The sequence below is a fragment of the Juglans regia genome, chromosome 13 (assembly GCF_001411555.2).
Source record: "Juglans regia cultivar Chandler chromosome 13, Walnut 2.0, whole genome shotgun sequence".
Taxonomy (NCBI): Eukaryota; Viridiplantae; Streptophyta; class Magnoliopsida; order Fagales; family Juglandaceae; genus Juglans; species Juglans regia.
The window spans coordinates 36,959,059-36,972,323 of record NC_049913.1 but is presented as its reverse complement, the minus strand read 5'-3'; the positions used below and the strand labels follow the sequence as shown (position 1 = coordinate 36,972,323).

The window sequence follows — 13,265 nt, the reverse complement described above, 5'->3', positions numbered from 1 at the left end:
TTTTTCAATAATTTTAGCAAGGAAGTGGATATTAGATAGAGTCTTGTTCTGCTCTTGAAGAATAGAAAGAAAACTGGTCAAAAATAGATTCTATAGTAAGATGAGATGTGATAATTTTATATAAAAATAAAAATTTGAATAATCTTCGAATGCCCTTTCTGCGTGTCCTCTTTTGCCCTACTCAAATGGGAATCACTACTTTGCTTGCCCTTGAACGACTACTTGTAAAGCATTGAGGGCTTGCTTCTGGGGCAATTAGCAATTCTGTGAGGTCCACTACAAATCATTAGAATATTATTTTTTAATATTATTATTATTTTAGATTTAAAAAAATTATAATGATGAGATGAGATGAGATAAAATCATTTATATATCCAAATTGGACTGAGAGGTGGTAGATCAGAATGTGTAAAGATATTGGGTCGACATATGAATGTTTTTTATTCGGGCAACAAAGCAATATGGGGCTAGGGGCGTAAATCGGTCGGTCCGGTCCAGTCCGGGGGTGATGGACCAAAACTTTCAATCCATCATTTTTCCCAGACCGGTAGCACCAGTCTGTCCATTCAGTCCAACCTAAATATTTTTTATTTTTTCTTCTTTTTTTCAAATAAATTAATAAAAAAATATTTAAATTACTAAATTAAAATTAAGTAAATTATTAATATGTATTATGTAACTAATTCATTAAAAACAATATTTAATATGGTCAATGATAATAAATTAGATAAAAATTACATCATTAACTTATATAATTATTTTATAAAAATAATATATTAAATTATTAAAAATTAAAATAGATATAGGAGTTCAGTCTGATCTGGTCCAAAATTTATAGATGTCGAAAACAGACCGAATTTTCTCGATCCATAATTAATTATGAGATCGAGACTAACCGGTTTGGAGTTCGGTCCGGTCCGAACTCCATACACCCCTAATGGGGCATCTTATGTCAACATATATAGAGAGGCAAAGAATGGAGGACGTGGAAAAAGAGGCTAAAAACTGTAGGCTGGTTTAGATAGTGAAAATATTTCATCTCATCTTATTTCATATCATCATTACAGTATTTTTAAATTTTTATACAAAATATAATAAATAATTCAACTTTTTCAAATCTCAAAACAATAATAATATTAAAAAAATAATATTCTTATAACAATATTTTATTTTATTTTTAACTTTTATCTAAAACTATATCATCTCTTACCACTATTTAGACTGCGAACTAAGTTTGGGTAGCGAAGATATCTCAATACTTTTCAAGTATTCTCGTACGGATGAAAATACTCTACATGTCAAACACAGGGAACCATCTTCGTACCAAAGTCTCTCCAAAAATCACTATAATATTTATCACTATTATATATAAATAAAAAAATAAAATCACTATAATATTTATCACTATTATATATAAATAATAAATAAAATTATCATTAAAAAAAATCAATCATTGATGGGACCCACACCTTTTTTAATTATCTATTTAAAAGTCAACAACCCAACATATTTCATACATCCAAACAACTCAAAATACTCTCAATAGGACCCCCAAACTCATTTCAATCTCTACTCATAACTATTCATAAACATTCTCAACACTTCTTAGATATTCTCACTATCCAAACATAAATTTGAGGTGGGAACGTGTGGTATAAAAATCCTGTGCAAGCTGTCATTTGAAGCTTATGCGAAATGTGAATCTTTTTTTTTTTTTAATGAAAATTTAAACTATTGTTGGATTATGTCCACAGTATTGCTCCTAGCAACAAACGCTCCAAAAAACGTTTTACGAAATGCATGCGATGTCGAATACCAATGCCATAAAAAGACTTGAGGATGTCGAGAAGGAAAATCTTCTACAACAACAGAGATTCTAATTATACTGCAACAAGTACCACTTTTATTTTAGAGTGAGTGTGGTCGAAAAAAGTATAATCTTAGTGAGAAAAATTGTTTGCTATCAATTTGGTCCGTGGGAGACTCGTGTCGTATAATTGATGAAATAAAAGTTTTTTCTACCAAAAAAATTATTCATGGGAAAAAAATATTTATACTCACAACAACATTGGCGGATAAAACACCCAAAATTTTGTGACAAATAGATATAGATATTGTCTTCTATTGTGGGAACCACGCTCTAAAGTGATCAAATATAGCTCTACTTATGAACAATAATCGTGGCAATTATACTTGTTTCCATGTCCAAATTTCGTGGAAATTAACCAAAAGTCATTAAATAAATATTTATCACCAACTTCACTCTTCTTAAAATGTATTTTTCCCACAAAACCTGCTTATAGAAACTGCTAGTTTTCTCACAAAATTTTACAATCAAACTACTATAATATCACTGTATTGAAGCTACAAAATACCAACTTACCGTCAGAAAAATATCAGTATACAACATTGCTCAACTAAACAACAAAATCTCATTCACTTAATAAAACCAACACTTGAAGAACTTTAACAAAAAATTCAAAAATGTAAATTATATATATCATAACAGTTTTACATATTTTTCCACTGGCCAGTCAATCAAGGTATGCTACTTTACTGCAATGTTTGCAAATAGGGGAATACATGAGGGAAGCCAACATGGTCAATAATGTTCATAACAAAATTCTTGTGCCTAACTACATATATACATATTTTCGGTTCTAGACACATTACTTAAAACACAAATTACTGCTGCTCTTGTGTTCTCCAATTCATGTAGTAATCCATGAATTGGTTACTAATAATCTTCATTCATACTTAGTTGCAAAACCTCTTAGTCCAGAAATATTAGGGACTCGTAATTATCTGAAAAAACCAACAGGCCAGTGGGGACATATGCTTATAGGGCAGTAGGGACATATGCTTAGCAACTCTAATCCTCTCTATGTATATGTAACTAAGAATATATAAGAGCTTATGGCCTCTTACGTATCATCACCTGCTTTCTAATTTGAATATGAAAAAGAGAATTCACAGAAAAATGTATGTAAGTTGGTTTACACTTCTTATAAAGATAAGTGAGAAAGGGTAAAAGGAAGAAATGCTTGAAAACAAAATAGGATTTACCTTCCCTGGTATGTGATAGATGGAGGAAGAGTCTTGGCAAGACATTTCATTAATCAACTTCCAAGAATACATCAAGATGACCCATTTTTATCAGTACAATTCCAAGATACAAAGACAACGTATGAACATTAAAACATGGGAATGAATAGCCATGAAAACTAACTTCACACATAAATCAATTCTGACGCTTAAAACGTGAAAATATGGGAAGGAATAGCCATTCTAACCTGTTTATCCAAAGCATAAACATTATAAAAGCTTATACTAACTCTATTCAAAAGAATGAAATATACTTGAATGATTTGGAGCAAACAAATGCTATTTCAGCAAACTTGACTTCAATAATAATAGCAGCAACCTCGAAAGTTTGATGATAATAATATACTAATTGCAACAACTATAGAAATTTATAAAGGATTACACATAATATATGAATTCACTATGGTAGGAACTAAAGTTAGTATAAGATTACACATAATATGGTGATAATACAACACTAATAGTAGCAACTACAAGAAATTATAAAGGATTTCACACAATATATGAATTTATTTCAACTAAAGAGAAAATAAAGCATCAATACACAAATACAGCATCAGTCCTTTACCCCCTGTTTGGTTACCAAGAAAATTAAGCAATAATAAATAAAGGCTCCTCTTAACTATAGCCACTTCACTTATGCTATGGTTAAGCTTGGTATCTTATTTTTACATTACACATGTCACTGCACAACTCAACAATATATAAAGCAACACTAACTACTACATAGTATCATTTTAATAGAATCAATTCCTGAAAATTAAAGATATTAAGCATCACCTTTTCAATGACATCAAGAGCAAGGCACCCTTGCCTTGACACCTCATTTACGGAGGTAGAAATTAAGCTAGTTACATGCTCAAAACCTTTTTGCTCATCTACTGATGTGCCCATGAAATTCCATAGCTCTACCATTGTCCTCCCAAGATTATGCAACTTCAGTAAAACAAAATGCATAAGGGAAAGAAACCCTTGTTCCTGTAAGAATTTGCCTTGCAAATCAAGATGCTGGCTAAGATATAGTAAATGAGGATAATCAACATTGTTAATTAGTTACCTAGACATTTGTTTTTGAACTCAGGCTGAGGAAGAGAGAGGTGATGTTCCTAAATCGATCCAATGCTATATGAATGATACTGGTGCCAGTGAAGAAGATGCTCGTGAGCACATAAGATCTTTGATTGATACAATGTGGAAAAAGTTAAATGAAGAACGCACAGCCAATATTAGTTCTCCCTTTCCGGAAACATTTGTTGAGAATGCAATGAACCTTGCAAGTATGGCTCAATGCATGTACCAGCACGGAGATGGGCATGGTGTTGAATACCGTGAAACTAAAGACCGCGTGTTAGCATTACTGATTCATCCCATTTCCGTACACCGATGAAGTCTAGTGCTGAACCCAAATTTTCTTGTTTGGATCCAAAGAAATAAACAATACATATATGTACTTTTTTTCTATAGTTCATTATTTCTACTTTTTAAAATAATTTCTTTATTTAGAAAATAAAAAATTATGTAAAATTAAACTGGACACACGTGCAGGTCACACTATCCTTTCCTAGTATATAAATAATACTGGGCTTGTTCCTTCAAAATTATCGTTAAGGTATTGTATTTTATTTTTTATTTTTTCTTAATAATTAAAGTGGTTGTAGCGTACTTATATTTTTCTAACTCCTAACAAAAATACATGATGAACAAGTTACATCGTAATTTGGTTGTTTTACCGAAATCTTGATATTACGAGCAAAACAAATTGATCTCTCAATTAATATTATTTGAGATCAATGCATTGAACCTTGCTAGTATATTGAGATGAGGCCACAACAAGAAAATGGGCAATTTTCAACAATTTTAAGATCGTTGCAAAAAAAATTGCCGCAAGAAAAACACAATGCTTGGTGTGAGCCGAAGAGGCACAAAACGTGAGCCGAACCGACCCGTTTGAAGACCCACTTGGATGGGTGCAATGCTTCAAAATATATTCATTAGAAATGGTGAATAATAGGTTTTGAACTAGTGACCTCCTTTCTCCAAGGGAGGTGTCCAACTACTTCATGACTAGGCATATCCCTTTGGTTTTTAAGTGAAATAACATGACTTTTAAACCAGTAACTGCCAGTTGAAAAGTTACAAGTTAATAGTTTTAACAATGCATGAAATTAGCCAAAGGGGTGCGTGGGCTAGTCCCGAAGAGGCACAATGCTTGGGGCCAAAGAGGTACCACGCATAGGCCGAACAAACACAATGCTTGGTGTAAGTCGAAGAGGCACAAAACGTGGGCCGAACCGGCCCGTTTGAAGACCCACTTGGATGGGTGCAATGCTTCAAAATATATTCATAAAAAATGGTGAATAGTGAGTTTTGAACTAGTGACCTTTCTCCAAGGGAGGTGTCCAACCACTTCATGACCAGGCATATCCCTTTGGTCTTTAAGTGAAATAACATGACCTTTAAACCAGTAACTACCAGTTGAAAAGTCACAAGTTAATAGTTGTAATCTTCCACATGGTGACACTTAATTCTCTATAAATAGAGGATGAGACCCACAAATTTTATTAATTCCATTCTCCTATATTTTTAGTCACTTACACAATTTTGTAGAGAAACTCTAAAGGAAAAATTTCATAATTGCTATCTGCAATTGGTGACTTTGTTGTATTTTGGAGGTAAATTGCTTGTAACTCGGTAGCAAACTCTTTCGAGTGAGGGCAATTATCACTTTAAAGATAATGTTCTACACACCTCAAAGTCAAATTTATTTTCAAATTACTGTATCCACAAATTTTTTTCTTCAACAAAGATAAAAACGTTGTCACTAAAACTAATAACCCACGAGAAATTAATATTTCTGGTAAGACTATTTGTGACATGGAAAAGTCATCGCATAAAATCTTTTTTTTGTTTGCCTAAAAAATATTTTTTCCTACAAAGTTTTATTTACCAACGTGATCTCATGGTAAAAGACTAGTTTTTTTTTTTTTTTCCACTAACAGTTTTTGTATCATTAGCTAATTATTTACCACCAATGTATATCTTGGAAAAAAAAAAATCATGTGAAAAGATTATATTTGTTGTAGTGTTAGCCAACATCATGCCTACAGGCCAGTGCCTAGGTGAGAGAAGATAAAAATAAAATAAATAGATCCCACCGGGTCAAAATAAGATAAGAAGGGATTTTGATCTTTTACCTCAAAATACAAAGAAAGGTTGAAGAAGCTTTCATATCAGCTCCATGACCCACTTAATAAAGAAATATTCATCCCCCCATTGGAGATCCCGCCCGACAAGCAAGCCTAATTACTCTATTTTCTCTTCAAGAGGCGACTTGGACTTTAAGAGAATCAATTGATAAATTAATTATAATAAAGATGCATGTGATCATGTCCTTATTCGAGAAATTCTACATGCTCCATGCATCAATATCGGAGACTTGACTTGTATCATATTCTATATATCCACGAAAGAAGAAATTAGAGAGATATTAATAAAAGTAAACTAAAGCATGTCAAGTAACACGTACACAAATAATATAGATAATGAAGATGCGATATGCTCCATGTCTGCACCATAGACTTAATTCGTGCCGTATTCATTTATTCAACAAAAGAAGAAAGAAATAAAAATTGAAGTAAATAAAAGCACGTCATGTAACATATTGGATCTGAAATAAATTCATGGTCTTAAAATATTGCAGGAGTTGTTGAGAGAGCAGGTAGCCAAGGTCAACAACATAAATTTATTTAAAATCCAACGTAATTCATGACATTATCTTTTCTGTTTTTTCGTTTTTGTTCTCTTATGAAATAAAACAATATATAATAATGATATAAACATTTAGCATTAGCTCGCCGTCGATGATTACTCATGTAGCTGGTTGTCTGTGGAAAAACAGGAAGGTTGCTCAACGAATAATTGGCACTACAGGCGCGGATCGAGGGCATTAAACTGTTCCTAGCTAGCTATCTGTTGGTATCATTTGATTAGGATTGTGCTGATGATTTGTTGCCTTGTATAAATTTGTTTGCAAATTATTCTTATGATATTGATTCTGTTTCGTATATAATCTTAATAGGCTGGTACTTGGGACTTTGATCATTGCACTTTAATGGAGACTTTAGGAACTAATCTTTTTCTGCAGGATTAACCGGATCCACGAAGAAAAGAAAATCCTATTCAAAATCCAATGGCCAGGTACGTAAAAAAATTGTGAAAATCATATAAGGTTATCATGTTAATGGGGAAGTGGGGTATATACGTTATGTTGGCAGGTGGATAGCTGCTTCTCAACAAAACTTCGCACCGGCGACAGCAGGGGAAAGTTTTGGTGAAGATGATGTACTTGGATTTTCTCCATCATTTTGTGATCCGGAGAACCAAGTATTTGGGTGTGAGCATTACAAAAGAAACTGCAAGATCCGTGCAGCTTGCTGCGGCAAGTTGTATGCATGCAGGTTTTGCCATGATAAAAGCAGTGACCATTCGATGGATAGGTAACTTTGTGGCATACATGCACACTCATTATCGGGTACTTGCATCTAGATCGGTGGATTCTTGCTTTAACTTTTGTTTTTTTATTTGCAGGAAAGCTACTGCTGAAATGATGTGTATGCGCTGCCTGCAAATTCAGCCTGTCGGACCTGTTTGCTCGACTCCCTCCTGTGGTGGACTCTCAATGGCAAAGTACTATTGCAGTATTTGCAAGTTTTTTGATGATGAAAGGTACATAACTACATATTTCTGTTTGAGATATATCCTGCGTTGGTGATATCCCGTACTGAATATTGATTGATGTGTGTAAGTATCTGGGGGAGTGAATTTCTTACTGATGCTAGTCTTTTATTATTATTATTGATCTTTCCTCCTATGTTATTTCAGGGCAGTTTATCATTGCCCTTTCTGCAATATATGCCGTTTAGGGAAGGGTCTTGGAGCAGACTATTTCCACTGCATGACATGCAATTGTTGCCTCTCAATGAAGGTGGTGGATCATTACTGCGTGGAGAATTGTATGAAAACGACATGTCCTGTCTGTTCTGAATTCATGTTCACATCCTCGACGAGTGTCAGAATTCTTCCTTGTGGCCATTGTATACATGCAGCTTGCTTCAAGGTTTGCATTCTATTCTTTGCTTTGCTTCCTGCTGTTCTTTTAGGCTCTTGCCCAAATTTGAGAAATACTTTAACATTATACAAAAATAAATTTATAACTAACATAGTTTGATACAGTACTTCAAATTATAAAATTATTTTCATTATAAAATAAATCTAACAAATCATATAAATTTATTTTTATATAATTTCTTTACCTCCGGAGCAGTACTTCTCCCAAATTTTGCATTCAACTTTAGAACAGTTTGTGGATCGAGTACCTAATTCATACCCTATTCTGTTCTTTACCCTTTCTGACAGGAGTACACTCGCAGCCGCAGCACCTGCCCAAGCTGTATCGAACCTGTAGGAGATGTGGGTGTAAGTGATATATATTTCTATTATTTGAAGCTTTCCGGGTGGCATATATAAATATATTATTTTCTTGTAAATATTATTATCGCATATATATATATATATATATATATATTTGTTTTCTTTCTTTGACTAATCCCTTGATATATATGAATAATATATTTATAATATACGATCTGCTTGATTTTGGTTATTGAATTGCATAATGCATATATTTTCCAGACCAAACCAAAACCTCCAAATAACGGAGATCAAGAAAAGAAACCCATCGGTGATTCCCGATTATGAATTATGATGCTAGCTGTCAGCACTTGTGAGATCTGCAAGCTAGAGTCGATTTATATATAATAAGAAGAAAGCGATGCAGAAGCAGCAGCAGCAGCAGCTACGACAGAGACAGAAAAACACCTGGAAATCACGTCGTCAAGAGAACAAGATCAGTCGTTTTGTTTCAGAAATAAATAACTACAAAAACCCAGTCTTTTTGACAGGAAAAAGAAAAAGTATTGTTTTTATTTTCAGAACATGCAATAATGCTTTAACGCATATAATAAGGATACCGGCCGGGGGTTTTCATTCCATACCCACCGGAAGGGGTTTTTATTGAGTTAATATATCATGTGAAATGCATATTAATAATTATTAATACTACGTACGTACTCCGATATTCTCTTTTCTTGAATTCATCTTTTAGATTATTAATTAATGAATGGTATGATCATGTTTTCTAGCTGTCTAGAAAATTTGAAAGGAGTAGGAAAATAAAGATCAACAGTTTCATTTCACCCCTAATGTGAATGCCCGAGTTTGTTCCGTATATGAGAGAGCTTGTTAGATCTATTAAAAAGTCACCGAATAAAAGTTTATAAATTGAAATAGTTTGATGTAATATTTTCTTTATAGTAGAAATATATTTAGCATAAGTATCACCATGCCAGTTTGTTTGTATTATAATTTTCTATTGTTTAATCCAAACATCACTAGCTAATTTTAGCTGTTTAGAATCTATTGTAAAATCATCACTTGTACCAAAAGTTTAAGCTGATGCGAATACGTAGATTGTATTATTTATTTTATATCTTAATACTCTCACTCACATATGAGCCAGACTCCACCTCAATATGTGGCCCAACACGTAAAATATTTAATTAAATGAGATAAAATGTAGAATCAGGATTTGAACTCAAGATCTCTACTCTAATACCATGTGAAATCATCAGTTGTTCTAAAAGCTTAATGGGCTAGGCTTTTACCAGCTTAAATATTGGAAGAGGAATTGCTAGCTGAGACTACACATTCGTTAAAAAGCATTTAGAATTATAAGGCCCTATGGATGGTGCATGGGATGGTGATGAGATCGATGGTTCTAATTTGCACCTTGCAGCCAAATTTTCAAGGCAAAAAGCTACATACACACGCACATTAATTTCCTCCTGTTAAGTTAAATTCACTTGGTCCATGGTTGTACAAAACTACAGCCATTTAGGACAAGGGTTAATTTCATAGAGTGGGGCTATTATGTCGTCCTACTCTTATCGTTGGGCATATATTTTTTTTTTCACATTTTTTAATACATTTAAATATTTTCAAAAAATAAAAAAAAATATACCAATATCAATACATTTAAAATTACTTCTTTAATCACTAAATAAAAATAAATAAATTTTTTTTCTACCAAGCGGTCAAATAGAACGGTACAAATTGAAGGATAAAATAGTGTTTTTCAATTTCACAAGACCATTGGCTGCCTTGTTTCTCTAATTTTTCATTATATATCCTTTACACCCACGCGGGCGCACACTGCATGTTAATTGATCAACATATATATATATATATATATACACTAGCGGTGACTAACGTGCAAAGCACGTTTGCCATGTCCGCTTAATTGAAAAAATAAATAAATAATAATTTTTAATATTAAAATAATTAAAATTATTATTTATTCATATTTATTATTTATTATAGAATTTAAATTATATTCAAAATTTAAATTAATTAGATAGTTTTTTTCTATTAAAAATATTCAGTAAAACTTCATCATTTATTTAATGATGATAAAATAATATTTTATAAATTAAAGTTGATTTTAAGTGTATGATATAATATTATTATCTTAAAAATATTCAGTAAAACTTTATCTTTTACTTAATAATAAAAAATTAATATTTTATAAAATAAAATTAATTTTAACTTTATGGTAGAATATTTATATTTTAATTATTTGTTTTATATTAGTTTAAATCAATATTTAAATTAATGTTTAAATTTCTATTATTAGATCAAATCTAAGAATTTAAAATGAAGGATTGAGATTAATTTTTTAAAAATATTTAATAAAATCTTATCATTTATTTAATTTATTTCAATATTTTTAATTAAATTAATATTTATTTATATATAAATCAGTATTTTAATCTTTTATTGTTAAATCATTTTGAAAATCTCAAAACAATAATTAGGATTTTAATGGTTATTAATGTGTCGCTGTATATAAGTTAAAAAGTAAATTTTGCATATAATATAATAGGGAAATACTTAATTAATTAGATACAAATAAATTAGATAAAAGTAAACTCACAAGTTGATATGATTTAATTAGGTAGGCTAGATTGTAAAATTACTTTTATTATAAAGTAAATATAACAGATCCAATAAAACCATGCACATCCATTTTTAGATTTATTTTTGTGTATATATATAGCAGTTCTCTTCATCATTTTCACACACTATATTTTTTTTTTTGGACGAAATACTCCGGCCATTAATACGTTTTAATTTCTTTTCACGCTTTCGGTTTCCTCACTTTCCCCATTAATACGTTTTAATTTCTTTTCACGCTTTCAGTTTCCTCACTTTCCCCCCCCCCTCTCTCGCCCCGTACGCGTGACTCCCAGCCGAATCTTCCTCTGCCCAGCCCGACGCCGCCGTGCGTCGGTGAGCCTCACCGCCTCTTCCACCGGCACCACCTCACTCCGGCGAGTCCCCCCACACCGGTCTCCCTCTCTCACGCTCTCTCTTCGTCTCTCTCGGTTGTGCGCAGCCCCGAATGGGTTTGATGTTGGTGCGCCGCCGTACGCCATCCTCCGGCGCCACCACCTCCACGGTAGCCTCCTCTCCCACCGGCCATCCCCCTCCAGCGAGCTCGGCCTCCATCTCCGTGCCGTTTACTCCCACGAAATCTACCTCTCTCTTGCACGGGTTCTCCACACCCACGGCGGAGATCCACCTCCTCTGGCCACCGCACCACCACCGGGACCTCCTTTCGCCACCGACCATCTCTCGTAGCCGTCCTCATGCCCAGCCGAGCCACCATGGATGCTCACCTTCCCTCACGGACGCCCACTTCCCCTTCGGCCACCTCCACCGTAATTTATGGTATTTTTTTTTGTGATTTTGTGGTGATTTTGTTAATTTGCGGTATTTTGTGAAGATTTTATGATGATTTTGTGGTTTTACCGTGTATTTTTGTGATGGTTTTGCTGTAATTTTGCATCTGTGGATTTGCTTCGAGGATGCCGAGAGGGACGAGATGCGATTTGCTGAAGATTTTACCGTGTTATTACTGTTTGGTGAAGAATTTATGATGATTTTGTACTTTTATCGTGTAATTTTGTGATGGTTTTGTTGTGATTTTACTTCGAATTTGCATCTGTGGTTTTGCTTCGAGGATGCGATTCGCGTTATGTGATTTTGCCGTGGTTTTGGTTTTGGACGGTACTATTCACTACTGTTCATCTTTATACACACTTTTAAGTAATAGGAAGATATATATATTTATAAAGATATATATTCAGTCCTCGATAGATCATATCGATAAAGCAAAGGTGTCAGAGATCAAAAAGGTGAAGAATGCAAATGCAAATGCATTCCAGATGCATCAATAAAAGGTAAGCTGGTTGATCATGATGTGCTTCCCTAATTTGGGGTACCCGGCCCCCAGTACTTAGGCTTGCCTAGCTAGCTTTGCTAAAAGTCACTCATGACCCAACGGCCATCTCCCTCAGTCCCCACTAGTGCACTCTAAAGTGGCATGCATGCTGGCCTTGGCCAAGATGTACGTGCACTATTTTCATCATGTCATGTGGTCGACACTTCAACACCACGCGTGTTTCATCTGGAAAATCAACTTTCATTTCGTCCCACAAAAAACAAGAACATATCCGCTAATTATCTAAAGAGCCCAGTAGTACTGCTGGCTAGCTAGCTTGACATAACAATACATGCATGCCTGCCTGATCCTATATATAACTTGAATAGCCTTTATTATTTGGTTTTTAAGGTAAGAAGAATTGATTGATCAGAATGTCATGTAAATTTAAAACAAATTTATAAATCAAGACTTAATAAATCGAACATTTTATCTATCACCAAGGGCTAGCTAGCTAGTTCGCAATACTAAAATTGACTGATATTTTATATACATATATTATATCATGTCACTACAAGAAAAACGAACTTTTATGATTAATTTATTACAACCAAAAAACTATTCGTAATTAATTTTAGTTGTAAATAATTATTTTGTTGAAATTAACTAGTCGTAAATAAACAGTTTTCTTGTAATGTGTATGTATGTATGTATAATTAAAAAGATGGTATATAGACGAGTTTCAGATGAGAAATTCTTGCAGATCTTTTATGTATAATGATTTCAAGAAATTTTAGATGAGAAAGTCACTAATTACGCT

The 13,265-nt window shown here is 33.2% G+C and overlaps 1 protein-coding gene across 3 annotated transcripts; it reads left to right on the top strand.

Moving 5' to 3' along the window:
* The first annotated feature begins 6,953 nt into the window (after window positions 1-6,953).
* On the top strand, window positions 6,954-9,252 carry LOC109011991 (zinc finger protein BRUTUS-like). 3 transcript variants are annotated; one of them, XM_018993408.2, is made up of 7 exons: window positions 6,954-7,076; window positions 7,250-7,302; window positions 7,380-7,601; window positions 7,693-7,830; window positions 7,987-8,221; window positions 8,521-8,580; window positions 8,797-9,252. In XM_018993408.2, exons 2-7 carry the CDS (start codon window positions 7,295-7,297, stop codon window positions 8,860-8,862), a joined length of 729 nt encoding a protein of 242 aa, XP_018848953.1. In that variant the 5' UTR covers window positions 6,954-7,076; window positions 7,250-7,294; the 3' UTR covers window positions 8,863-9,252. The 3 variants fall into 3 exon arrangements, with proteins under 3 accessions (XP_018848953.1, XP_018848955.1, XP_018848954.1); XM_018993410.2 differs by having other exon boundaries at window positions 6,954-7,080; window positions 8,797-9,189; XM_018993409.2 differs by having other exon boundaries at window positions 6,971-7,080; window positions 7,184-7,302; window positions 8,797-9,189.
* The last annotated feature ends 4,013 nt before the right edge of the window (window positions 9,253-13,265 follow it).